This window comes from Coloeus monedula, assembly GCF_965178545.1.
Source record: "Coloeus monedula genome assembly, chromosome: 1".
In the NCBI taxonomy this organism is placed as follows: Eukaryota; Metazoa; Chordata; class Aves; order Passeriformes; family Corvidae; genus Coloeus; species Coloeus monedula.
This window is the reverse complement of record NC_138781.1, coordinates 14,416,555-14,443,501: the sequence shown is the minus strand read 5'-3', so window position 1 is coordinate 14,443,501 and position 26,947 is coordinate 14,416,555. Positions and strand designations below refer to the sequence as shown.

General features: G+C 38.2%; 1 protein-coding gene across 6 annotated transcripts in view; it reads right to left on the bottom strand.

Moving 5' to 3' along the window:
* EPC1 (enhancer of polycomb homolog 1) overlaps window positions 1-26,947 on the bottom strand; it is a 63,096-nt gene that overhangs the window by 12,154 nt on the left and 23,995 nt on the right. For all 6 annotated transcript variants that reach the window (XM_082291066.1, XM_082291067.1, XM_082291063.1 and 3 more), the window contains exons 2-10: window positions 10,517-10,676; window positions 8,691-8,836; window positions 8,399-8,605; window positions 7,855-8,003; window positions 6,398-6,554; window positions 4,917-5,093; window positions 4,716-4,805; window positions 4,482-4,630; window positions 3,053-3,405 (exon numbers count right to left, since the gene is read on the bottom strand). In XM_082291066.1, coding sequence (XP_082147192.1) covers window positions 3,053-3,405; window positions 4,482-4,630; window positions 4,716-4,805; window positions 4,917-5,093; window positions 6,398-6,554; window positions 7,855-8,003; window positions 8,399-8,605; window positions 8,691-8,836; window positions 10,517-10,616 — 1,528 coding nt within the window. In that variant the 5' untranslated portion in view covers window positions 10,617-10,676. The remainder of the gene's footprint in view (window positions 1-3,052; window positions 3,406-4,481; window positions 4,631-4,715; window positions 4,806-4,916; window positions 5,094-6,397; window positions 6,555-7,854; window positions 8,004-8,398; window positions 8,606-8,690; window positions 8,837-10,516; window positions 10,677-26,947) is intronic.

The following is a 26,947-nucleotide window of genomic DNA, read 5'->3' as shown; positions in this document are numbered from 1 at the left end:
TTAAAAAAAAAAATAGAGATGTATTACTAAGTGTTTTCTGACAAAAGACCAACTGCCACTTCAAAAACCTAAAAGGCAAAGAAAAAACAAACCTAGAACATCCACACCCACAACAAACTCCCAGCTTTAAAAAGGAACAGGGAAACCCCACAGAGTTGTTAAGCTGCAGTAGTAACTACTAGAAAAACTTCAGGATGGCTGTTAGATACCAGATGTTCTCTACAGTATTTGCTACAGAAAGTATAAAGACATAACTCAGCAGCTGTAGCCCCCACTGACAGGCACCTTTGAGGAAGTCAGACTCATACACGAGACACGCAAACACCCCTGTGATCTGTGTAGACAATGTATCTCACAGAATCCTTTCAGAAATGGAAAAAAAAAAAAAAAACACTAAAACCAGACTGGCACCAAGACGAAGCTGAAGTAGACTGTGCTCCTTACAAACACCTACACTTGAACAGGTGATCAGCATACACCACATATACACAGACTCATATATACCTCCAATGCAACGAGAATCACAATTAAGATTATTTATAATTATATGAACACAATCTACCTAGTTATATTAATTGCAAGTGACTATCCAAGGACTCTGGTAACCAATTTAAAGTGTATCTATGAATTCAGACAGCTATACTTTTTTATTGAACATTTAATTGCTGTATCAAATCCTAAAAAAATTTAGGAAACTAAACTCCACATTTATATTTTGAAAAGTTTGGAATACTAACTTAAATGTTTTTCACAGATACTAAATCATTCGCACAGAATTCCAAGCACAAATGAATGTAATATACCCGGTACTTACATGCATGTGTTTCTCACAGGCTTCAAAATGCAACCACACAATTAAAACCTTATATGGGACTCATCAACATAAATAACAATTCCATTTAATTCCTAAATGATGTAGATAAATATCCTTACCATCTATTTCAGGAAAAAACACTATAAAAGGATGTGCGTGTGTTTATTTATAGACACACACAGAAACATGGGCTTTAAAATCCACCAGCCAATTTTTCAAGTCTATGTGATTTTCGTATGTAAAGCACTGCCCATTAATACTTTTCAGTGTATTTACAGTCTATTCAACACACATTAGTTTTGTTTTCACACTTGTAATCTGGCTACCATTTATCACAATTCAGACTGGCCACCAGGCAGAGAATGCCCTCAATTCAGCTGGATTTGGTTTACTGATTCAAACCAGTGAAAGGGCAGAATTTAAACACCAAAAGCCACACTATGATCACAAACCAGAAGAATCATCAGTTTTGGCCCTTGTACATTTCCAGCAAGAAGAACCATGAAAGAAGAAAGGGGCATGGGGGGCAAGGACCTACTCTAGGACAGCATGGAGAAGCATGAAATAAAGCAGCAGAACAAAGCTGCTCACTAACTCTACAAATGCAAGGAGAAAGAATTTTCAGGAAAAAAACCTTAAAACATGATAGAGGAGGGAAGGCACATAATATAGTGGCAAACAGAAAATTAAAGTTATCTGATACCAGCATAACAGTCTTAAAGCAAATCACCAAAACAATCCACAATTCCCTTAGTTTATTAGGTATAGGCATGTTCCAGGTTACAATGTAAGATGTAACCACTAGTATGTATTCTATTATCATCTTCACAAGTTGTTAAAACAGGTGGGGCAGTGTTCATTATCTCCTACCATGATTCATCCTTGGTAACTCTGTTCGGGGGCTATCTTTGTTTAATGGGCAATCAAGGACCCACCACATGACTCAATAGAGTTACATCGTCCCATTGTGAGATGCTCCGGCCAAGGGGAGGAGCCAAGCATTCCCACCTGGATATAACCCGGGGTTTGGAACACCACAAGCAGCCCTACCTACTGGATTCCCAGAGGACAAGAGCTACCACTGGACCTTCAGGTGAAGGCCAGACCCTTCTACAGGATCACTGCTTCAACAGGACCACTTCATCTGGACTGCTACCACCACCCTAACAGGGTGCGTCACCTTGCATCCTGACTCTGTCAGTGTTCTTGTACTATTGCATTTATTTTAATGTTCCTATTAAACCATAATTCTGACTCGCGATCTCCCACTGGTTTGTTTTCAAACCAGTACAGCACATCTCAGCTCACCACACTCCTCCATTATCCAGGTTTTCTGATTGATTTCCAAAGCCATAATTCAAAATGGCAAGGAAAATATGATTCTAGAGGGCTCCTTACAAAACCATGGTGAACCTTTACGGGTTTTTTTTTATAAAAAATTACACCACTTTAACCTTCTATTAAAAGGTAACATTTACAATAAATAGCTCATTAATTTCGAAGAGTTAGTAAGTTCCATTTTAACCATGCAAATACCAGTCTTCTAGTGAGAAGAATCCTATAGCAAGAGTGATGCTATCCAATAGTGTTCCCATCAAAAACCACTACCACATCATGTTTTTTCAGAGTCAGATCCTCAAATCTATAATTAAGTTCTATAAGATGTGATCTGCCACTTGCTGACAAGATGTAGAGGTGATTAGTCCAGGAGTTTTGCTAAGCATAAGCAGATGCATCAGTGAGGGTGGGCTGGGTACTTCTTACCTGGGAAATGGCATTTAAGTTCAAGTAACAATTCATAGCATGCTGGGATTTTAAATGCAAACATTTTACCTAAACATTTCCCCTAAACATTTCCCATCACTGCCACACCTTGTTCTAGAAAAAATTTGGTCCTTAATCAACATTTTATATCAACATTTCAATTAATGTATTTTTAATTTCAAAAATCCAAATCTTCAGTCAACTTAAACCCTACACAGTACTGTTTTTTCAACTTTCATATTTCTAAAATTGTAATTACATATCACTGTAGCATTTGTATAAATCTCAGATGCAGTACACTACTGTTAGCAATAAACACAAATAAATTCAGTGTAGCAAAAAGGAGATACATGTTAAGATGGGCTGTTACCATCAAATAGACCACAGTGTAAAGTATGGATGACTTAATGATATTCTGGATTTTCTGACATAAGCTTAAAACTTCTAGAAGCAAGTTTGTTAAAATAAACATACCAATATGTGCTGAACCACTGCTACTTTTACTTTGTATAGAGGTACTGCATGTCTGGGTCCCAGGTTGTGCTGTGCCTGTTCGATTTAAACCCCTGTATAATTTCCTACAGGAGAGTTCATCATTGTCACTGTCATGTAGGGATGGTGTCCGAGGCCTAAAATGCCGCCATCTACATGATTTGATATTGACTAGTATCTGACTGAGGTCTTTTGAGAAAGATTTGTCCGAGGTATTTGTTTCTGAGGTATTGGCAAATTGACTGATTGAAGAGTGTTGTGATGAGGAAAACCTTTCCAAATCCAGATGATGAAATGCATTATCGTAGTCCGAATGCGCTCTGTCTAGTAGCACCCTAAAACCAGGAGAACAATGCATAATTATACAGTGGCAAGAAAATACCAAGAAAGTTATTGGTCTGACGTGTGCTTCTGGATGATAAAGGGATAAAAAAGCTACATAAAAGTGTTCTAGAACAAGCAAACACACATATACACACTCCCCTGACACAATGCACGACCATCTATTATTTCACAGTAAGTAGTACATTCAGGTATATTCTAGCTTCTACTGTCTGAAGCGTTGAGGTACATCATGTATATATTGAAGACACTGCAACAACATAGAATTAAAACAAAAAGACCTAGAGAATAACACTGATTAAGCAAAAACTGATTCACATGTCCTCCTAAAGTAACTTCATTTCCAAAGCCTTACTCCCATATATACTGACTATACCTACAACCATCCCAATGCAGTAGGGATGTCGCACACTAACTTCCAAATCCCCTTGCAAACATCCCAGTAAGAGTCATCTTACCGATTGGCCAAGCTGGCTTACTAATATGTGAAGAGGTGCTAAGCATAAATTTGAAAGGCAAATCACATTCTTACTATTAATAAACATTCAATACAAATATACTGTTTCCTTAAAAATATCATATACACTCAACCATTTATAAATTGTTTTCAGTGAAGACTCTTAAAAGCAAAATGCCTGAAATAAGTAATTATTTGATATTTTTCACAAGTTTGAAATACAGCAGTTATTGTAATTTCTAAGCACCTCTCCCAAAATCACCAAATACAGCCTAAACTCTGAAAAGCATTTTTTGCAAAATACAATTTTTGCTATCTTGAAATGCTACTGTTTGAGGACAGCTATGCAAATAATATAAAAACAAACTAATCACAACTGAAGATACACATGTATTTTCATGTCCAAAAATGGAACTATATAAGAAAACATTGCTAAAACAGCTTCCACTAGTGCAAAATAAAAATGGAAACATTAGCCAGCTAATCTCCCTGTGATGTCTCCATTTTTTTATTTTTTGGTTTTTGGGTTTTTTGTAGATTTTGTTGTTCTTTGCATCTTACTGATTTTTTTAGTTTTATTTTTATAAACAGCAACAATTACACAGCACTCACCTTCCACCACGGCCAACCCGCCTTCGTGCAAACCCAATACACCTCTGGGGTACAGTGAGGGTGGTTAAGCAGTATCTGTAACGCACATCTCCTAATCTTCCCTCCTTAGGGCTACTCCATGGCCAGCTGCCAGGTTGATCTAAATGAGGCTTAAAATAATTTTAAACAATTAAACACAAGATGTCTTCCCACAATGACACTCTGCCTCATAATGCATAAGTAAATTCTACTTACAGCATAGTACTGACAGCCTGCTTTTCTACGGAAGGCGAAAGGACCATCGGGATCATTTTCTTCCTCCGCCTCTGAAGAACCAGACAAAACCTTCAAAGAGGAGATGGGGTAAGCGCAGTGTAAAAGGAGAGATATTAGAAAATTCCTGAGTTTTACTTCTACTCTTTCCCAAAGAGCAGCACAAAACTGTAGAGGTCCTACCTGGGAGAGAGGTTCATCATCTGAGCTAGGAAAATCGTACTGATTCAAATCTTTAGCATTAAAGACTGGCAGTGCAGCAGGACTTGTCTGTTGAGGAGTAGCAGCAGCGGACGAAGGTAAGACTTTTGGCTTCTTCTCATACTTTCTTTTGGGTCTAATAACATCAGGTTTATCTTGCTGCAAGAAAAATAAAAAGCAGCGTAAAATTACACACAGAAGAAAATTACATTAAAACAGGAATTTAAATGAACTCCTGTGTAAGCAAGCTAATGACATGAACTCATCTCTCTACCATCTTCACTGTAAAATATGCAGTCATTCCAGAGTGCCTGTATTTCATTTCCAGTAATTGAAACATTGAACAGACAAGGTAGAATCAAGCACTGTTTGCTCAATCTGTGCTAGGTAATTCACTAGCAGTTAAGGTAACAGTACTACTTTGGAGATGTAGACCAAAATATATATGATGATGTCCATGAAGCACTTTTTTTACTTCCTAGCATTTTCAATTGATAGCCATTTATGCAGTGTTAGGGTATTACTAAGCATCAAGCAGTGCTCTGAAGGCAAAAATAGACTTCTCAAAGATACATATAATCTTGCAAAGGTCTCTAAAAATTAAACACACTCCCCGATACAATGCAAAGCCAAGTTTAAGCGCATTTCCCAAGTTTCCAAGCTGTGACATACTGCACTGATCCAAGATCACTGATAAGCAAGTACACACCAGCAATCACAATGATAATGCTTTACTATCAGTGGAAGAATTCACTGATTCAAGCCACCTCATCAAATTCAGAACAGCCTCTAGATATTCTTCAATTACAAGTTGTCTTGGTTTAAAATTCAAATTATACCTCAGCATTTATCCTGTGTTACCTGACCTACTTAACATGCTCAGTTGTTCACACTGTAGCTATGCTTTGTATGACACAAAATTAAAGCCTGCAGGGAGAAAAGTACTTGTCAGCTGTCTAAATCAACTAAGATTATTTGACACTTACTTAAATATGAAACCAAATATACACAGCAGAGGGACAATTATCAATGGGTCATATTTCAGAAACAAAACAAATCCCAACCCTCCATATTAAATTAACTACATAACTTAAAACAATACATGGCATTCACATCATTAGTTTTATCTTTGTACAACATATAGATAATAAATACAGTTTTGTTCAGAACATCCTATCTTTATGTACAGTAGTAAAGAAAAATGTTTCTGTCCCCCTGAGTAAGAACACAATTGCATGTGTCCTTTTATCTGTAGTTTGTCTGTACTTCCTTTATTTCTGTCTTGAGGAATGCGGGTAGTCTGTTTCCTTGAAACTCCACCAGAACAAAGCCATTTTATTTCACTTGCAGTTTTGTTACCCTATTGCCAGTTCCAAAAAGCTTCCTCCCTCTTCCAATCATAAAATGGTGTATTTTGCATACTTCACAGCATGAACAGTAACTTGGTTACTGACATTACTTACTTTAACTTTGTATTCTTTCAGTTCCATAGCTTCTTGGTGTTTAAAAGAACTGCTGTTAGTCACAGGAATGATGGGAATAGCATAGGTGGGTTTAAGCGGCTGCCGCTGTGCCATGACTTCAGACATGATCTCTCCACTGTAGTCACCCAAATTATACCTGAAATGATAATAAATTTTATTTGCTAGAATGTTTACTATGTCCATCTGTTAAAAAAATGAAAAACACAAACTAATGCTTGCAACTTGGGGTAAAGGGACATCCAGGACATCAGCAAGAAGCACAAAAAGTATGATTCCAGAGAAGGAGACTGATAACATCTAAAATTAATTGCAATGAATAATGCTGCCAGACGAAACAGGACAACTACCCTGTAAAGCATCTCCAAAAGGTAATGCTGTAAAGGAAAGAAGAGGAGAGGGTTACCCTCCCCCTTCCTTGGGGACTGGTGCCATTTAAAGACCATACATTTATCACTCAAAGTCTTAAAACAGTGAAGCAGAATGCCTTATTCATGAATCCTCCCTCTTTTGTGTTATGGAGTATTTTCAATAAGAAGATCCACGAAACATTACATTTCAAGTCCTGTGACAAATGCTGAGTTGAAGTGCAGTTCTCTACCCTGAGGGAGGTATTAGTCTTTCCTCTATTCAATGGCTTGTTTTCTTTAAAAAGCAACTGGAATAATCTTCACAATTTCTCCCCTTCTACGTTTCTGCTGAAAATGCTCAGGGCTTAAAAGAAATGCCCTGGTAGAGCTAGTTCAGCTTGTCTCCCTAAAAATCCAGACTAGGTGCTGACTCAGAACATTTGCTTTCAAACATGGATATTTATGCTAGAAAAGTCTATTCAGATTCTAAGTATCAACCTAAAGGATATCTCCATATTGCAATTGTGATCCTCAGTCGACTGGGAAAGTTGACACTTGGCAAAGCATTTGGCCCTCAGCACAGCTGACCAACATGATGGCAAAAGAAGCATTTAGCTGGAGATGACTCTCACGTTTAATACTGTACGAAATGTCTATTTGTTTTCCTAACAAGAGGGTATTAGATCAAGCTTTTTTAGCAAAGAATGAAGACCATGAAGTCAGAGAGGAATGGTAATGATTGAAAATGGCCTTAAAAATAGCTGGGATTTCCTTAATCTACATACTTAACACACAGTTTCAAATGACTTCGCTTGAAACTATGATCTCTCTTCTGGTATAGAATACAGAGTAGATACATACATTTGAAAGCATCTACACATGTAATAAAATGATGTAGATTAGTATGACAATAACCCTCCCATAATAAGCAAATTCCTAATGTTTTTTTTCCCATAGGCAAATATGACTATGCTATCCTGGAAATGTGAAAAAGAGTCTGAACTCAAAGACCTCCCACTGTTCAAATATTTGCAGCAATCCGAATATAGTTTCCAAAGCTTTCTGCAGCAAATTTTCAATAACCATTACCTCTTCTCCATAATTTCCAGTGTTAAATGCAGCAACTCTCTCTTGCTTTTTTCCCTCCTTTTTATCATCTCCAGGATGGTTACTGCACGACTCAGATCTCGACGCAGCTTCAGCATCTTCTCATAAGAAGCTTCATCATTTTTTCGATTCTGTAGATACATAAATTATGTATGTTTCCCCATATTGTTGAAGTTAAATAATCTGAATTAAAGTAAGTTCTAAATATTTAGGTATATTTAAAAAAAAAAAAAGACAAGTCACATGCTAAACCAAAGAGAAGCATGTGCACATTATCAATGATACACAGCCTGCCAACACCCTAAGTAGGTTTAACAGTAAATTTAGTGAAAAAGTGAATATAAACTGTCATTTAATAGTTGGACTAAAGCCGTTTTACGTTTTTTGCCCTTGCAAATTGAAAAGGGAACATCCCATTTTTCATTATGTTATACTACATTGCAGAATTGTTTCTTTATATAAGCAACTTTCTGGAAGAGGGAGAATGAAAAGAAAGAAAAGCTGAGGGAGGCACTGATATACTTACTTTTCGTGTCTGCATCTTTTCTGTTCGTCTTCTAAAAGCAACATAAGGGTCATTTGTGCTGGAACCATCTCGTTTTTCCTGCTTCACTGCTGGGATAAGTGAGGGACCTCGACAATTTTTCCTCTTTTTAATCCAGTACTCATACACTTCTCTGATCAATTCATCATCTTCCTTCAGCAACAGCTTGGCCTCTTGCAGGCTGACTGGCTAAATGTAAAACCCAGCATGTCACTTTCATACAGTAATACACAGAGTGTGTCTTTCAAATTCTTTATTCAAAGTACCGTTGTACCTGCTGACCGCTGCCCTTTTCTAGTCTGTCTATCATCTCCTCAAATTGCAAAGGAGAGATGTCCATTCTTTTCTTCAACTTATTCACAAAGATCTCATCTTCCGAATCCAAGTCATAATCTGGCTGCTCAGCATCCAAACTAAAAGCTAAATGATACAGTGAAAGTTGAAGTTAGTTTTACTACAAAAATGTTTTGTTCTAACAGTGCCCAGAGCACACATCACACTTCTCAAGAGAAAACCAAAATTATTTGTTTGAATGTTGTAGTAATGCTACTTCCACATTGATGTAAATATTGAGGTCTTTTTCTTGACAAAAAACTCCCTGTTAAAATCAGGCACAAAAGTTGACATCTACTGGTTATGGTTTTGTTAACCAATGAAAACTTATTAGTGGTCAAACCACCTAACAGCTTTCTGCCTCACTGCTTCAGTAAGAAATTTTTAGATTTGTTACAATCTTCATGGGTGCCAAGCATTCTGCAGTTCTCTGTACTGTATGATCAGCAGTTAAGATTTCAGCCCCAACACACATCAAAGGTACTCTAGTAAAGTATGTGCAGACTGTATTACAATGATCTTACACATATTCTCATAAATGATTTTTGTGATGTAGATGAGTCAGACTACACTGGTCCAGTATGATCTACCCTGTGTAGCAAAGCGTCTTCAAATACAAGTAATGTTTTGCAGAATGCAAACAACTGTTTTTCACAGTATCCTACAAAAACACATCACTCTGCATTTGAAACACGACTCCCTAGTTCTCATGCCTCATTCAAATTGCTGTGGTAAGAGACACAAATTTCTTCCCAAGTGTACATGTGAAAACATATCTAGTTTTTAATAAAAAAATAGGTAGAATATAATGCACTTTAAAGTTCAGTGCCAGCTGTTAGAACTGCTAGATAAGGAAAGTAAGAATGAAAGTACAACCTTAATGTCAGCATGGAAGACTGCTAGTAGGAAGGAAGAACTGTTTTACAATGAGGGTGGTGAAACACTAGAACAGGTTGCCCAGAAAACTGGTGGATGCCCATCCCTGGAAACATTCAAGGTCAGGTTGGACCGGGCTCTGAGCATCTTCGTAAAGTTGAACCCCCTCACTGCAGGGGGCTTGGACGTAGATGATCTTTAAAAGGTCCTTTCTAACCCATGCTAGTCTGCAACTCATGTTTTAAGCCATTACTGAGGCTCAGACTGATACAGAAGTCTAGCATTTAACCAAAGTTAATTAGGCATGAGATATGTTTACACAGCATAGATGCTACTTCTTAAATTCTGGTCATTACACTATGCAACAATTCTGCAACAGACTGTATTTTTCATAATTTTTTCCAAAGTTATCTGAGGTATTGTGGTGCTCACGTGAAGGGTCACATCCATAGCAAATAGCTGCTATCTTCCAACAAAAACAAAACCACAACAAATTTGCACATCATCAGTGATATCAAAACCCATCTGCTTTTAGATGTAGAATACTTCCACCAGGCATAGGCAAATGCTGCTACTGCTACTGTCATTTCTGGTTGGCTTCCCAATCCAGTCTACTGCCATTTTATATTGGTTACACTTCAGGGACAGGTATTCTGTTTCTTAGCTATGCGTAGATTTGCGTCTATCCTTGCTAACAAATCTAAATTTCCTTGCAAACTGTTGTTATGGTACTTCTTCAGCAAGTACTATGTATTTTTCAACATGTTGAAAAGAATTAATTCTTAGAAGTCAGTTCTGATGGGAGCTCAACAAACATTTATGAATAATGTCTTAACTACTAGCAAAATTAATTCTCAATGTAGACTTCAATGAATGAGTTACTTTACTTACGCTGTATGTGAATCAGCTGCTTTGGCATTTTAAATTCTCCAGGATATATAGATTCATAGTATGCAATATTACTTTCTGCTTCTGGAACCGGTATAACCATGTTATCCCTCTTCTCTCCATAGACTTGTTGTGCTGAGATAGCCCGCTGCAGATGATGTTCCTACAAATAAAAAGGTGAAACGAAAACCTGAGAAAATACTTCCAGAACTGAGACTTGCTCAAGTTGAAGCAGGTGTATTTCTCTGCAAATGCTCTCACTGTAAACCCCTGAGCCCTGAGCCGAGCCGCCGATGGTCGCGTCCCAAGTGCGCTGCCAAGGCCGGACGGTTCCCCGGCAGGTGGCGCTGTCCCCCTTGCACACCCCCTCACGCCCCGCAGCTTCCCAACTCCTCCAGTCGTGTCGGCGCTCCTGGCACACCGAGACACACAAACCGTACGTCACTGTTTCTGGAGAGACACTTAAGACTGATTAGATATACGGACTGCAACAAGTAGCTGCAGACCGATATTGACTCTGGTACTATTCTGTACTTGCCTTGGCCATTTATTGCCAGTGATGACAGAAAACCAGAAAGGAGGCCTTGCCATCATTGCCAATGAACAGCGACTATTCTTACCTAGTAAATGACTCCTGAAGACATTCTCATTTTTTGCAATGCTTCCCATTATCCTCCCTTTCCTCCTCCTAATTAATCAAAAAACAGCAAAAATGCAATCCATTCTCTCCGTAGTTCTGTCAAGACAGTGAGTAGTATCAGCAGGGTTCATACGGTTACTAACAAAAACCCACACAGCAACATGTGAGCACATCTTTAAGTGGTTTACTGACAATACAACAAGGTATTTTTTTCTTTACTAGCAATGCTGGTTTCTTAAGTTTCTATTCTGTTCCTGCCTAGGTGCTCAGTAAACCCCAATGCTACAACAGTTAGGCCAGCCAATACATCTCTCAGTGAGATGCTATAAACCAGATTACTGAAATACTCGAAAGCAAGAACTGCAGCAGAAGGGTAGCAGTCGGTTTTAACACTGCATGTATGATGTTCATTCATGTGATCTTATTGCATCTTTGGCTGTCTGACTTAAATTTAACTCCTTTGGTACAATAAGGACAATTAATATCTTCTGTCTAAACTTTTAAAAAAGATAAATAATTAAGAACATTATAAAACAGGCTTTATTGTAAACTGCAAAGCTGATGTAGCTTGGAATTCAACTGTGTTCTAACATGTAATTCTGCTAAAAGAATCCATAAGATTTAAGCCTACATTCAAACAAGGCAGACATTATTTCACATCCGTCCCTGGTAGACACCAATCATGAGAATAAGGCATAGCAGAGTTGCAAGTAGAATTCACTGCACTGGTTTTGACCTGCAATATCTGTTAAGTCCAGACACACACATCACCTAGGAAGTGTGGCAGCATTCTGTCTTGGGTACAGACAAAATAATTTCTTTTCTACCTTTTACTGAAGTATTGCTGTCAGACACCTCAGTATTTTGTAACCTGTAATAATTCTTCAGGATTACACAGCTACAACTTGTTGCCTAAGAGGGAACTAAGCTTTATCGTCATATAGCACAGTGGGATTCTGTGTCAAACGCATGGTAATAGCCAATGTTTCTTTAGTAACAGCAAAAACTTACTGGTTTTATAATAGATAAGGGTTCCTGGTGTATTTATCCCAACTTGTGTTTCTAAACACCAAAAAATGCTTTATTTCAGAGAAGAAATTGACGTCATACACTAAATTATGATTTCAATTTCTCTGGTCCACCTTTGATATGGACACAGCTAGTAAGTACCAGTAGCCTATACTTCTTTACTAACAGGTCTTAGTAATGTGTATTTAAAGATATCTTAACAATATTCTTGAAACAGAAGCACAAATCATGCCATCACCTTCCTTTCATCCCAATTACAAAAATACTCAGAATTTGAGTGGAGAGTCTTAGTAGAGCCATGTATTACGAAAAGCAACTGGATAAAATTTCCCCCACTGAAAAAAGTTAATCTCCTGTATGTATCAATTTCAGTTCACCTTCAGAGACACTCCACTAAACAGAAGAAACTAAGCAGACAAGGCAACTTCTTACACCTCCATGCATCAAAGTTTTCACTTACTTGGACAAACCCACAAGAGAAACTTTGCCCCCAACTTCAGTATCTCAGCTGGTGGCTCAGCACATCTCTCTCTATCCTTGTAATACATACAAATCAGGTGCAATTGTTAACTCTGAAAGCAGTAATTTTTAACAAGAAAGCATGTTAAATATCTACTATTAATTAATCCACTACAGCTTACAGTTTCTATTCTGCAGTCATTCTCCGCTGTGATTGCACAGCTGATTACTCCCACCAAGATGCAACACCTCATTCATCTGGATCCACAGCTTTCCTTTCAAAAATGCAGTGGGTTTCCTCAATTTGTCAGAATGATTTTAAATTCAAATCCTTATCAAATTTTTTGGCTGCTCTTCATGTTACAGGAAGATTTATATGTATATACTGTAGTCCCAGCCACTCCTGAAAACACCACCACGCATTTAAAGACAGACCACCTAGGAAATTCAACAAGTGTTTTTGTTTTGTCTGTCCATCTATTTCTAGATAGAGTTTTCCAAGCAGATTTATTTCCACTACACAACTGCTCCCATTCACTGTATAAAAGAACAGTATCAAAAAGCCTTTTTTATGCCACTATCCATTAGGTCCCATGACCTGCCACAAAAAGAAGTTCGACTGGGTTAACTGGGGTTTGTTCTTGGAAACCTCTTATTAATTGTTTATAGAGATTAGTATCTTCCAGGTGATCAATGGGGCCAAATAATTTACATTATCCATATTCCCCTGGGAACTGCGTGTAAGATGACTTGTTTGTAACCCTCTAGCTTCCACCTTTTCAACGGTCTGCTGACTGTTACGAAGTTTTGGGTTGGGATTTTTGGAGAGATTTTATGTTTTGGGGTGTGGTTTTTTTTTTTTTTTTTAAAAAGAATAGTTTAGTGGCTTTTCTCTTTCTCCTCAAACATCATCTACCCCTCTGAAGTTCTCAAACAGTTGCAAAATTATTCCAGACTGTTTCTTTAAATTCCTGGCATGAATTTTAGATAGGTTAGTCAAGCTCAAGGGCTATAATATGTCTTGTTAGAAGGGAACTTATCTAACAGACACCACCCCGAGGTTCAGTCTTGTGCCCCTTGCTGTCATTATCCACACTACTACAGCCTTATGTCAGACTGAATCTATGATGACAGCTTAGGGAACCAAATCCACAAAAAGCCATCACTCTCCTGTTATTTCCCCTGAAAACAATTAGAAATGACTAGTCTACTGAAAAATTGTCTCCCTGAACTGCCAGGGTGTGCGTATGCAAAGCAGTAGGGATATGCAGAAGAGAAGAAGATTATTCGCTTTGACAGCAGTTAGCCATTACACTGGCTTAACTGCTTCACTAAATTTATAAAGTCTTTTTAAAATGAATACCAAGGACACCCCCCCACTAAGACTCATTAAACATTTCAACCATCTCAGTATCAAGTACAATCAAGAAAAGCTTCCTCTCACTACAAATATTCACAGAATATTCTCGTAATATTCTGCACCTTTGTTTCTTTGTTGCTAGATGTATCTCACCTTGTTCCTTCTTTCAAGATACACCTTTCATTCAAATATTAATTGTTCATGTGTTATTTGTTCATATTTATCAGTTTCCACTTTCAGTGTACTCACATTTCTTTCTTAATGTGCCCTTCTGATTGAAACAACATTGAAATATCTGCATTTGTTTTACAAAAAACCTCAGCCTGAACTGCCTAACACCACAGCAGAGTGCTTCAAAGTTTCCGCCTTTTCTATTCCAGCTTGCTTCCCTCGGATCTTTCATACATACTGTTTCACCACATGTACTTATTGAAGGTAGGTTATTCTCACTGAAACTGCTTTGCACTTTTACATTTAACTATTTTCAATCTATTAGTTATGATTATATCCAGAAAACCTTTCATTTTCAGTTGCTTTCTCTGCCTGATATAAAATGCTATTGGAATTACAACTTTGGGAGTGCTGTGATGCTAATTTGATCCAGTCATTTCAGAACAATGATGCTGTTCCTCAAACTTCATTCCTTTTACATTTTACCAATGCTCAGCCAAACTTGCGTTAAAAGCTATTTAAAGAGTTCATATAAGAAAACCCAAAAACTCTCACTCTTCCCAGCCCCCAAGTTAGTTTTCCACCAGGTTAGCATCCTATACTGGCCCATCCTGTGGTCTGACAATCCCAACAAAAAAGGGATGCAGTGGGAGCACTCAGCTCGGAGACAGAGGACGTCTCAGGAAAGGAGCAGCTTCATCACTTTTTGTAACACTCAGGCAGAAACATGAAATGAGGGGCAGGCACTGATCTCTTTCCTCTGGTGACAAGTGACAGGACCTGAGAGAACAGCTAGAAGCTGTGTCAAGAGAGGTTTAGCTTGGATATTAGAAAAACGTTCTTCACCCAGAGTAGGCTTCCCAGGGAAGTAGTCATAGCACCAGCCTGACAGAGTTCAAGAAGTGTTTGGACAACACGTTTGGGCACATAGTGTGACCATCGGGGTTGTGCTGTGCAGGGTCAGGAGCTGGACTCAATGATCCTTGTGGGTCCTGTCCAACTCTGGACGTTCCATGATTCTGTGAACTGCACCTTATTTACCACACTGTATTTCTGTCCAGGAAATTATTTGGACAGTTCAAACATATACACTTACCAGATTACACTGATAGTTGTTTAAATAACAGAAAGCTTGATAATCACTTTCCTCCCTTAGTTTTCCTCCAACTAAGAGAGTTTACAGGAAGAGCCCACCAAAACAGCAACTCTTTCTGACAATGTAAAATGTAACAATGTACTTGAGACATTCCCGAAGCAAAATTATGCATTGGCACAATTAATCATTCCGTGGCCTTCCTTCCTAATAATTTTAGTATAGCAAGTTTGTCCCTTGTATTCACTCTTATTGCACACTAGTATCACCATACATGTTCCAAAATATCAAACAGTGAAAGGACAATCTAAAGCAAGTTGGCAGCAACAAAGACACTAGGAAAATCAAAACACACCAGAGCAGCTCTCATTGCAGACTGAAGGAAACAGAACTTGCAGTCAGTGCTGTTTTGCGGTGGGGCAGTAGGACCCCTCTCAAACAATAATGCAAGGATATAGGTTTAACTCTTTGTCATAAGTTCAGTATTTGCATGCTTGATGCACCTCTAGCACACTACATTCAAAACATCTGAATTACAATAACTAAAACACAAAAGAAAGGTTGAGCCACAATCACAGTATCCTGACTACCAGCAGGCGCTCCTGTCTGCAAGCAGAAACAAGCAGAAGCACAGCAACTGAAAGCGAGCAGTATTTGACTTCTTTCACATTTTGGTAATACTTAAATTTTTGACAACATGACTGTGGGATTTTAAGTTAGTTACAGTTTCTAAAAGAAAACTGGCTCTTACAGAGACCACAGAGGTTTCTTTGACAAAGTATCTACTCTGCAGTACACTCTGGAGACCATATTCCAAGTAAGATAACCACTGCACAAGGCATTAAAAGACTTAATTAAGTGACATAACCCTGTCATTACAGTTGAACAAACCAAAGGGACAGAATCCATATTATCCTTTTAAAAGGACGATTGATAAAACGTTACTGCAGTAGCAATGAGTGCATCTTCTCAAGAAATAAAGGAACAATCCACTGTTTTGACTGTTTCCTCAAATAAATTTCTCCAACTATTTCAGTGCTCTTAGAAATAATAATTTAAGGCACATTTGCTTATGGAAATTCACAAAAGAAGCAGTTCTCAAGTCCAGTGTGCAGAACAGAAAGTCTCCCGATACACCAAGCACACCCTAAGCAAGGGAGTGGGGCAGAAGCAAAAGGTGGGGTAGACAAGTGGAAAGTTTTTTAAAGTATTGGTACTTACAAAAGCACACAGGACTGCATTCAAACCTGTGCAGATCAGAATCGCATCTTTGCCTCTGAAACAAAACCACATTACAACTGACTGTGTCATTACTGGGAACTAAGGCAAACCACTGCCCATCTACTCGTCTCTGCAAAACTGCTGATTTACACCAGCACGACTGGGCAAAATCCTCTCACCATCCATCCCTGACAGAAGTGCTTTCTCAAAGCTACCATTTTACAGCACTTGCAATGTTTAAGGTGTAAGAACTGAAAGGGACACCGGTTTCCATCAACAGTTGTCAAGATGCATTAGGTTCACAACAGTTACTCTGAAACAGATTACTGGCAACACACAATCAAGGCCACACAAACTCAGACACCTGTCTTAATACGCATTTTACTTCCCAGCAGCTTGTGGTCCAAAAAAATACTCTGAACACACACAAAAAAATCCAACAAAATTGCAGCTCATTTGAAACACAAACATATTACAGATCAAATAAGAAAACATTAGGAACTGGAAGAATCAGAAAATGTTCATCATGCCATCAAGAGGTGTGAAATGGTGAATGAGCAACCTTATTCCAGGCTTATAAGGCAAAGATTTTTGGCTGCTGAATTCACAGGGATGGATGAAGGTTCTCACATCAGCAATATTTACTGGTAGGAGGTCAGTGGCAGAAAACACAGCAAAGTTGCTAGGAGACCCTGCTGCAGACCAAGACCTTTGAGGCTAACTCACTCCATAACATACGGTAGGGACTACTGAAGCACTCCTATGACCTACTGCACACAAGTCTGTCTCCAACCTCCACCTGTGCTTGTTCAGTGACCTGCAAGATACATATCCTGTCTCTTAGCCGTTTAAAAGACAGCCTCTTGGAAGCATGATGGTCAAGTTACACTAGAGAAAAATTTGTCTACAGATTCCATCCAATAAATCTGTGCACAAAGACAGAAAGGAATAAAACACCTGAACTGGCTCATTCTCTTCACCTTCTCCTCCTGTTACTAGATCTCAGCTGTCCCGTAACTTACTAATCAGACAATTTATATCGAAGATTAGGAGGAATATGAAGAGTAGTATCAGAAAATTACGTGCAAAACAAAGAAGTCTGTATTTTTTTTAATGCCATGCCTTATTACATACTCACATTAACTCCTTCTCCCTTCCTAGAACCAGTTCAGGCACTGGAAATATGTTTCTGTGGGACTCAGGGGCAGTTCCATGCCACCATAACAGAGCAAGCTCACCCAGGGACAAGCAAGCACCAGCAGTGCTGCAAGAGAATGTACAGAATGCAGCCAGAACACAGAAGCAATGCAAACTGTTCAGAGATACTTCCTTTGCATTATTCTTACCTTTAGGGCAGAAAGTGGCTTCTAGTATGACTGAAAGCAAAAATGCTCCATTGTTCCTGAACAGCAGCTTCACAGGTTATTACAGAATCACTTATCACAATAACATACCACACACTTCTGTTTTTAGTTCCTCACACGCATATGCAGTCACACCTAACTACTTGCAAAACAACAAAAAACATTCTGACAAGTTTACTACAGAACTTGTTTCTAAACAACTGCTGCTGAGAAGTTCCAAACCTGACTGAAGTCATGCTGATGAGGGCAATCTGAGTCTGCTGTGCAATGCACAGATGTCTCCAATGGGTATTCTGGCACAAGATCAGTCCCTAAGTTACACTGATCCCTGACTGAGACCCAGTAAATACCAGCTGATAGATCTGGCCTTTGGTAATGGCAAGGCAATAGTTTCACTGGTAAGCATAACTGCAGCTCTGACCCTCCTGAACTCAAGTACATGGACATCATGTAAGTGCTAGCAACCACAAGAAGCACACATGATCAAAACAGGACAGAAATGGTGGGTGAGCAAAGCAGCCTTCCTTGCTCAACCTATGATGGGTCCTAAGGAAGACAGTAGATCACTTCCCGGTCCCTCACCTGGCCCACAAGCAACTGTAGCCCTCCTTCTACTATGACTCTCAGTACATATGGACACACAGTGACCACCTTCTTGTATCAACCAAAGCTGCCTGCAGATTCATCCAAACCACACAGCTTTAGATTTTCCCTTCTAAAGCTCTTCTGCCAAGATCTCTCAACTGCCTGAATCATTTTACACAGTAGAGAAAATGTTTTCTTGTTATTACAGCAGTCTAAAACTGTCCCTTCATGGAGGAAAACGATGGAGATCGCTTCTGTTTATCAACTGATGTCAGTCTCTTGAGTAGTTAGTTAAGGATTCTACTGTAATCACTGTAATAATTACATCTCTGCTAAAAATGCCAACTTTAAATAGTTGCACAGGTTTAAATAGCAATTACTCAGTGAAAATGAGATCTAATTTACCTCTAAAAATGCACGGGTTTGTAATTAACAAAGTATCAAAAAACCCTTAGTAATTATTAGACTTATCTAGAACACTGGTCAGAAATGAGGTCAGCCAAACCATACTAAGCATTGTCATAAACCACTTTCCCCATGTTCAAATCAGACATTTCTAAGAGCATGGAAGGAGTCTGTCCCTTCACTCGAAGAAATCTTGTTTCTGTATTTGTGGACTCCCAGCAGTAAATTATTTACAACTTCTAGGAAATCTTCACCTGCTATGCTTGTTCAGGGAATGGTGGTAGACAGGTGGAGGGCACACAGGACATTTGACCCAGAAATTTAACATTAGTACTAGAGTTCATGACAACACTAGAAGAAATGGAGAGTGATTTGTTAACCTGTTGCCAGAAGACTGAAATCAGTTTCATGTTCTAAATTACTGCGCAAAACAGACAGGCAGAGATGACGAAATGAATGAGACTGGGTCAATATATTCCAGAGGATAACATACACAACCTAGGAACCCCAGGAATCAGAAAATTCTAGTACTTAACACACATTAATTATGCAGTATAGTTCACAAACATAATTTAGCACCTGTATCTTTCCACGCATGGGTCCCATTCAGACCACCTAAAAAGACTTGTTTGCCTGCCAAATTGCCACTGACCAACATGCATTTAGAAGCACAGGACTCAGTACCAATTTGAAATATTTTGTTTAGGAATTGTAGAAGATCAAAACTTGTTGGAACCCTGGGTTCTGAGAATTTCAGCCTTTCAGTGCTGAGAGGCAGTGATCCTCAGAAACACACTGTATTGGACCCAAAACCCTAGGAAAAGTTTCCTAAATTGTGTGATAACACTGAGGTTGTTGCTATGTAATTAAAAGTTATGTCACTGGGTGAAATATGTAGAAATGTAGAAAATTCGGTTTAGAACATATAGGCAATATTAGGTTACAATATGGAGGATTTGGGGTGTGAATTTATATCTTCTTTTCCCTCCTTCACAAATCTGAATGTTCTGTCATTGGGTCAAAAGCTTCGCACCACAGAACACAAAAAGTTAGTATTTGGATTGTAAGTAAAAACATATCTTATAATTGGTTAGTTTAGACTTTAAAAAGCTTGCAAAATTAAAACTCACGGCCATTTTCCACCATGCCAACTAGAAAGCACACCCTGTGCAGCTGTGCTAAAGATAAGAAATAATAAACATTAGTAAAGAAGAAAAGCCTGGCATCTCCTGCATTGTAATCCAAACTCTGAGTAAAAGAACTCGAAATTCAGAAACAGAGGAAATTAATAAAAACTGGCAGAAGGCACTAAACTATCTCATTAGTGTTGGTGATGGCCACGCCCATCTTTTCCTCTGTAATCACTTTGGCTCTCATTAACTCCTCAGCCTAGGCAGCCTTGTAACCCCACAGACCACAGGGAGAAGGGATGTTACTCTTAAGCAAGTCTTCTTGTGAGCTAATTCACAAGTAATGCAAAGACCAGGACAAACTCTAGGAAAACACTGGAGCTGCCTCTTCTCATTACAAACATTTAAACCAGCTCAGCTCATCTCACACAACTTTGCTACACCAGACCTAACTGCAAACTTGTCCAAGAGCCGTTTCCTTACCTTAGGCTGCTGTTCCAGCTCATTTGAGACTGCAATGCATGGAAACTATTTATCTATAATAAACAAAGTAATTTCCCCTTAAATAAAGGATTCTAAAGAACCTACTAAGATGCTTTTAATTATGTAAATAGTCCAGGGCATGACCTCCACACTGAAATGAGACTGTAACAGAAACTGAGATTTTACACAGTTCACAAGAATACATCTTTCAGGATAGTCTACAACTGAATGAGAACAGCTCTTGTAATTTAAGCTTTCCTTTTCAGAGTTTTCAGCTATAATGCCATTTAGAACAGCTTGAATAAAGCTTTATAGCAAAACTATTCTCCTCTCATATGTGGAATATGGAAGTGGAACTTCAAGATAATTTAATCAGTTGACTAATTGTATGAAGTTCCCAAGTTAAAAGATATCGCTGCATCTATATTGCTACTTGCTTAAAACATTACTGTGCATTAGTAATACTTTGTAACTCAAATAATTTGGGTGGCAAAAGCCTGGATTCCAGCATTTTTATTAGTTACAGGGACTTGATACTACTGTTAACAGTGTTCAGCACTGATAAAAGAGCAGTGTCATCTGAATAACAAGCAACGTGGTAGCCCAACTTTGCAGCAAACAAGTTTCTATTCTGTTTCACTATTCTTCCACATGCAGATACACTCAGGGTTGTCTGTTCCAACACAGACATGAGCCTCAACTATTCCAGTTTTAAATCATCACCGAGTACTATACATAGGACTGGGTGAAGTTAAAGGCTAAGCTAAGAACTTACATTTCAACAGACAGCAGAATTAGAAAGAAGTCAAGTCAGCTGAGTGAAATTTTTCACATTCTCTCGAAGTTTTTTACATGAACTATGAAAAAACAGTATGCCTATCACTCGTTTCATAGACTTTGTTCTTCAGGTTATCAAATGATCCTCAATAAACCAACCCTCTTCTCCCTTTGCAGTTTAGACACCTCTCAGTCTGGATCCACCGATCAACCTGGCAGCAGTACACAGTACAATCAAGACAGATAAGACAAACAAACAAAGCCTTAAGAGTGAGCAGCACCTCCAGCTTCCCAGCATTGTCTACCAAGGACTCAGAAACATTCCCTTTCACAGGCCACACTTCACAAACTGCAAAAATCGACAGTTTCCCAGATCTATATACAATCAAAGAGTCTGAAGAAAAAACAAGTCTAAGAACAGGATCTAGTTGGTTTGGGGTTTTTCTTAGAAGTACTAAAAAGAGATCTTGAAAACTTTACCTACCTAGAGCTACTACTTTTCCCCTCGGAATTTGCAGTAAGACTCCAAAACTCAACATTACCTATGGCTTGACTCTCATATCTCTGAATACCAAACTGCACAACTACCCAAGGATTTTACATAAACAAATATCCAATCTGGTTGACTGGGGCAGCCTATATGCCAGGCATCACTAGTAACCAAACTCCTCAGAGAATGCAGAAACATTTTTGGACACTAACTGAAATACAAGCGTGCATTTTATCAGAGTACCACTTTGCCTAGCACCATCTCAAAAAGGAGCCCATGGGCATCATCACCAAGGAGAGTAAAAATGCACAAACCCATACTTCCACAGCTGTTCCCTCTGAGCCACAAGGTATCAGAAACTGGGAGTCTCATTTTAGTCTTTATGTTTAGCAGTCCATTAATTTCTTTCCTCTACAAACTTTTTAGGCCAGTATGCTCTATTCAACTTTAATGTTAAAGAGGCTTGAAAGAAACTCAGTACATTTGCAACTTTATATTTTATCCATTTACCTTTCCCCTCAACCAAAAATAGTAATAAAAAAAAGGTAAGTCAGTGAGCAAATGGGGTTTATACAGGATCTCTAACACACAAAATTAAACCACCTGTACCTCCCCTAAGACTGCTTCATTTACAACATTCATGTCAGGTTTAACTACCTCTTCTGTCAAGTACAGTTTCATTATCTCAATCAGTCATTCACATTAAAAGTAACAGAATTTAACTGATGTTTCTATTGAACATTATACGATAATACGGGGATAGAAAAATATTAAAACCATTAACAAGAAAACCAAGTATCAATATTTGTCTAAGTTCATTCATTCACAAGTTGAGGCTCAGCATCTCATGTCAGACAACCAAAAAAGAAATCTGCCTTACAACCTAAACAATCTAAGCACCTTTCAAGAAGTCATATGTGTATTCCTCATATGACAGTTCAGTTAAAAAAAATTCAAAATAAAGAAGCTTCTAGAGCATTTTCTTAAAATTATCAAGCTTATTTATGATTCTAAAAAGAAACAAACCTTTTTAACATTAACCACTTCAGTGCTATGGGGAAGAAAAAGTCTGCAGAAAAAGCATACAAGTGCAGCATGACTAAAAGCTCATCCATTAAACAAGCCCTTTTGCAGGCTTCACAGAATCTTCATTTAAGTACTTTACTCCTCTGCATAGCACAAAATGGCAATAAATTGCTATATAGTGCTGAGCAGAAACGTGAGCTGTGTAAGCACATACAGGATGGCAGAGTATACCTAACCTTGTCTTTGAATAACTGTCAGTGCCAATGGTATCAAAGTTCCTATCTTGTACTTCTCCAAATTACAATTCTTGTTATAAGAAAAAAAAAAAAAAAAGGCACTGCAGTTTCTAACTTAGTAAAAGGAGCTTTTTAATATACCAAGACCACAAGGTATCACAAGAGCTGAAGAAGACATTTGAGAAACTGAAGTAACACCCCACCAAGTACAAATGCCAGCAAAGACATAACCAAGCGTTATACTACATAAGGCATCTAGTAAAGAAGAAACATGCTTAACAATTACTGGAATTGCTCTAGCCAACAAAATTTTGTCAAAGTACATTAATGAAAATTCAAGTAAAACCTACCCGTACTTCTCAACTAAACACTCTTGAGCTTCTGTATTTGCAACATCAACAGATCAGAGTTTCAGGTCCGATGCCACAAAAGTGGGAAAGTGCTTCTCCAACAGTGACAGGTGCAATACTGAATAATTTAAAACAGACTTTCCAATCAGCTTATCTATGTATTTCCTGCTATAGATGTCAGTCTTCAGTTTGTAAATCTGCACATTTAGACACTTTGTTTGACTTAGAATAAACATTGCTACATCTCAATGCAAAGATGCTACCTAGAGTAGAGGCCTGTATTAGGCTGAAAAGCTTAGACAAAATACCAACTTAAAAGTTTCCCAATCAGTGAAGTGCATTTTGAATCATAAACTCCCATGAGTTAGACACCAGCTATTCATCGTGCTTTGTAATCTCCAAGTTTATTTAGACTGCCTTTAAAAATGCAAGACAGACTAGCACATCAAATTCATGACCTTCTATCTGCCATTACATTCAAACCTGTTTCTAAGGTATAAACACTCAGCAACAAAGTAAAGTCATACAGAGTGTTATGATATGAAATACCTATCTGCAACAACGGAGGAGGGTAGGAAAGAAAGAACAGAAGTGAATGGGAAAGGCTTCCTCTAAGAACAAGCATTTCCTTAATACTTGTAAGCTCCTCGTATTTTAAGCGACCTTGTTATTCTCTCAGTGCACATAGTTAGAGTTAAATGTCTGACTGGGACGAAACAGAACTGCCCAATGCCATGCACAAGGAGAGTCAACTGAATCCCATCATTCCAGTCTCAACACAGAGGTGCCTGCTTCTCCACTACACCTGCAGCTGCTCACTGTTACTGATGCTCAGTGGGCCATTCCCAGCTGCAGGGGAATCAAGTTACAGTGGCATGAATGTATATGATTTGATGTATCTACAGCATATGTAAACATATTAAGTACAAAAGACAGTTTAGGGACTGCTTTGTGCCCTTCTCAAACACTGAGTCTGAGAATACAGCCCACATAACAGCAGAGAAACACAGTTACAGGACTTCAGGAAATACCCTTATGCCAGACCTGTCCTTCTCACCACTTGATGCCGTGCAAATTACCAGAACCTGTGAGATATTTGTACTTGTCATTAATTCATTACATCCCTTCTGCACAAGGACTATTTTGCCTACATTACCATTATATTTATAAAGGATTATTTAGCACATTGTGTTTTGAAAAATACCAACTTTACACTGAACACATTCCCAGAGAATAAAATTCAGAGCTGCCTAACATGTTATGCTTTTAAAAATTACCAACTGCAGCTTCAGTTTCACACTGCTTACCTCATTAAATGGCTTGATTTGGCTTACAGTAACTGCAAGCCAAAGTAAGGTGAGGTTCCCTCAATCCCTGGAAATGATACTGTTGCCAAAAGCTGAGTCAGGACCTCAAGATCCAATTCCACCTGTGCAGACAATGCCATCTACTGAAGTGGTGGGTTTACTTCCTTCAAACTCTCATCAATAAATCCCATCTAACATTCTTAGGTAATGCAAATGTGTAATTGATATTTAACAAATGTGCAAGAGTGAAGTGTTGAAACAATTCAGAGTTAACTTATCAGCCAGTATTTAACCCTATGAACTTCTGAAGAGAAATTACACCACAGACTAAATCATGCACACTTGCTCTTCCTGGAAATGGTAGGAATAAACCACAGAAACAAAACAAACATCCATCCAGTATAAACACAGATGTGAACTCTACATACACACCTGACCACAGTGCAAAACAACTGCGGATAAGACACTCACTCCAGCAAAATTATTGCTGACTCTTACCCTTCCCTCTACTAACTGAAACAAGTGCTTCTTATACAGTGTTCTTCTTGAGCACAGGTCAAGTAAGAAGTCATACTTATTTTGCTGAGAGACAGAACAATTATTTTCCTGAGAAAATTAACACTGGAAAACATTCAAACTGTTACTTTCCAGAAAATTACACCAGTGAAATCAATTTAATACAAGCCAAAATAAAATGTCAGATACCTCCCCTACTTTACTTTTAAAAATTCCAGAGTTAAGCAAACTTCTGGATACAACATTTAAAAATAATCAGGTTACTAAATCATGAACAGTGACCTTTTTTACCTGATGAAATGAATGAATTATGAACAGATCAATGACTTGGTTTTACAGGTTTGGTTTTTTGAAGGCTCTCATTCACCAATGAGACTGTCAATGAATATTTTTCTTATTACTTCTGGATAGCTTCAGAATTTCATACTATTCTGCCACATAATACCAAAACTGTTACCTTCTGATGGGACTTGTTCTACAACCTACCCATGCCAGCAATTCTTGAAAGTTAAAGCTAGGAGATGTTTGTTACTTTCCTCAGTAACAGAAACTTATTAGGACCACCTCAGAGTTTCTCTTCCCTCATCAGCACCCCAATAAGGTTTTGTCTTTATTTCTAGGACATTCTGTATCCCACATCCCTAACACTTAAAGACAGCTAAAGCCCTCAAAGAAAGCATTTCACGACTACCAGCACAAGGTCCTTCTGTAGTGAAGTACAGATGCTACAGAAACCAAGCCAGACAAGGGTTTAAGCATTAACTGCACCAAACCTCATGTTTTCTGTTCTAGTCCAAGACATGTCATTTTTTTCAATATTCTAAATTTCTTCTCAAGACAGGACACCTCAGAGGAAATAATTCTCCTTCAGAGGAAGGCTGAGAGCATGAACATGCAACAGAAATTTCTGTTAATCACTCTTATCCTACAGCTCTGGTAAAGATTTATTAGACACAGGTGCTTTGTAAACATGCATGTTTCACTGATTTCCCACACACATTTCCTTCTCACAGAACAAACCTTACATTACTGACAAAAAAAGAGAAGCTCTTTTACTTCAGTTTTAGTAGCTCAAGTTCCTTCACCTGATACATACAGCAAGAGCATAAATTCTTGCCTATTGACTTGCCTTTTATTACTATGAAAAACATTAGTTCCCCAAGAGGGACTGAATTAAACTACCTTTAATCCTTATACTTGAACAGCCTTATTTTGTACTTGGCCTACTTCAAGACCACAGCATCTTCATCAAAAAACAAAGCAAGTACACTGGTATTAATAATGACTTCCTTCTAACTGAAGAAGATAAATAGCAAGAGAAGGGCAAACAAGGTGATCATCTTTGGCAAAGAACACATGAAAGCAAAAACAAACAAAAAAATCATTGAGAACCAGAAGACAGTACATAAGTGTATCTCTAAGTATCTGAAAGATCCAATACTTCTGTGTAAGTAACCTGCTTAAAGAGTTCTGTACATAATACAAAATATTCTGCAATACTCAGATTTGTTGGCTCTTACCTGTAGCCTTACTCCTGGTTTCCAATAAAACCACTCTCTTGTCTTGAATTCAGCTTTTTTATGAGGTATAGCAGATCTAGGTTACTGAATTATAAGCATTGTAAGTCACATCACAATACTGCAAAATCTCCTTCTGAAGCCAGTTCCTATTTTCTGCCACTCCTTTCAGAATTCTTTCTTGTATTTAAGTACTGAGAAAAATCAAGTACCAAAAGGCACTTGTCCTGCTGAAATACTAATACAGGATTGGAGGTGGGGGGTATAGTCTCACC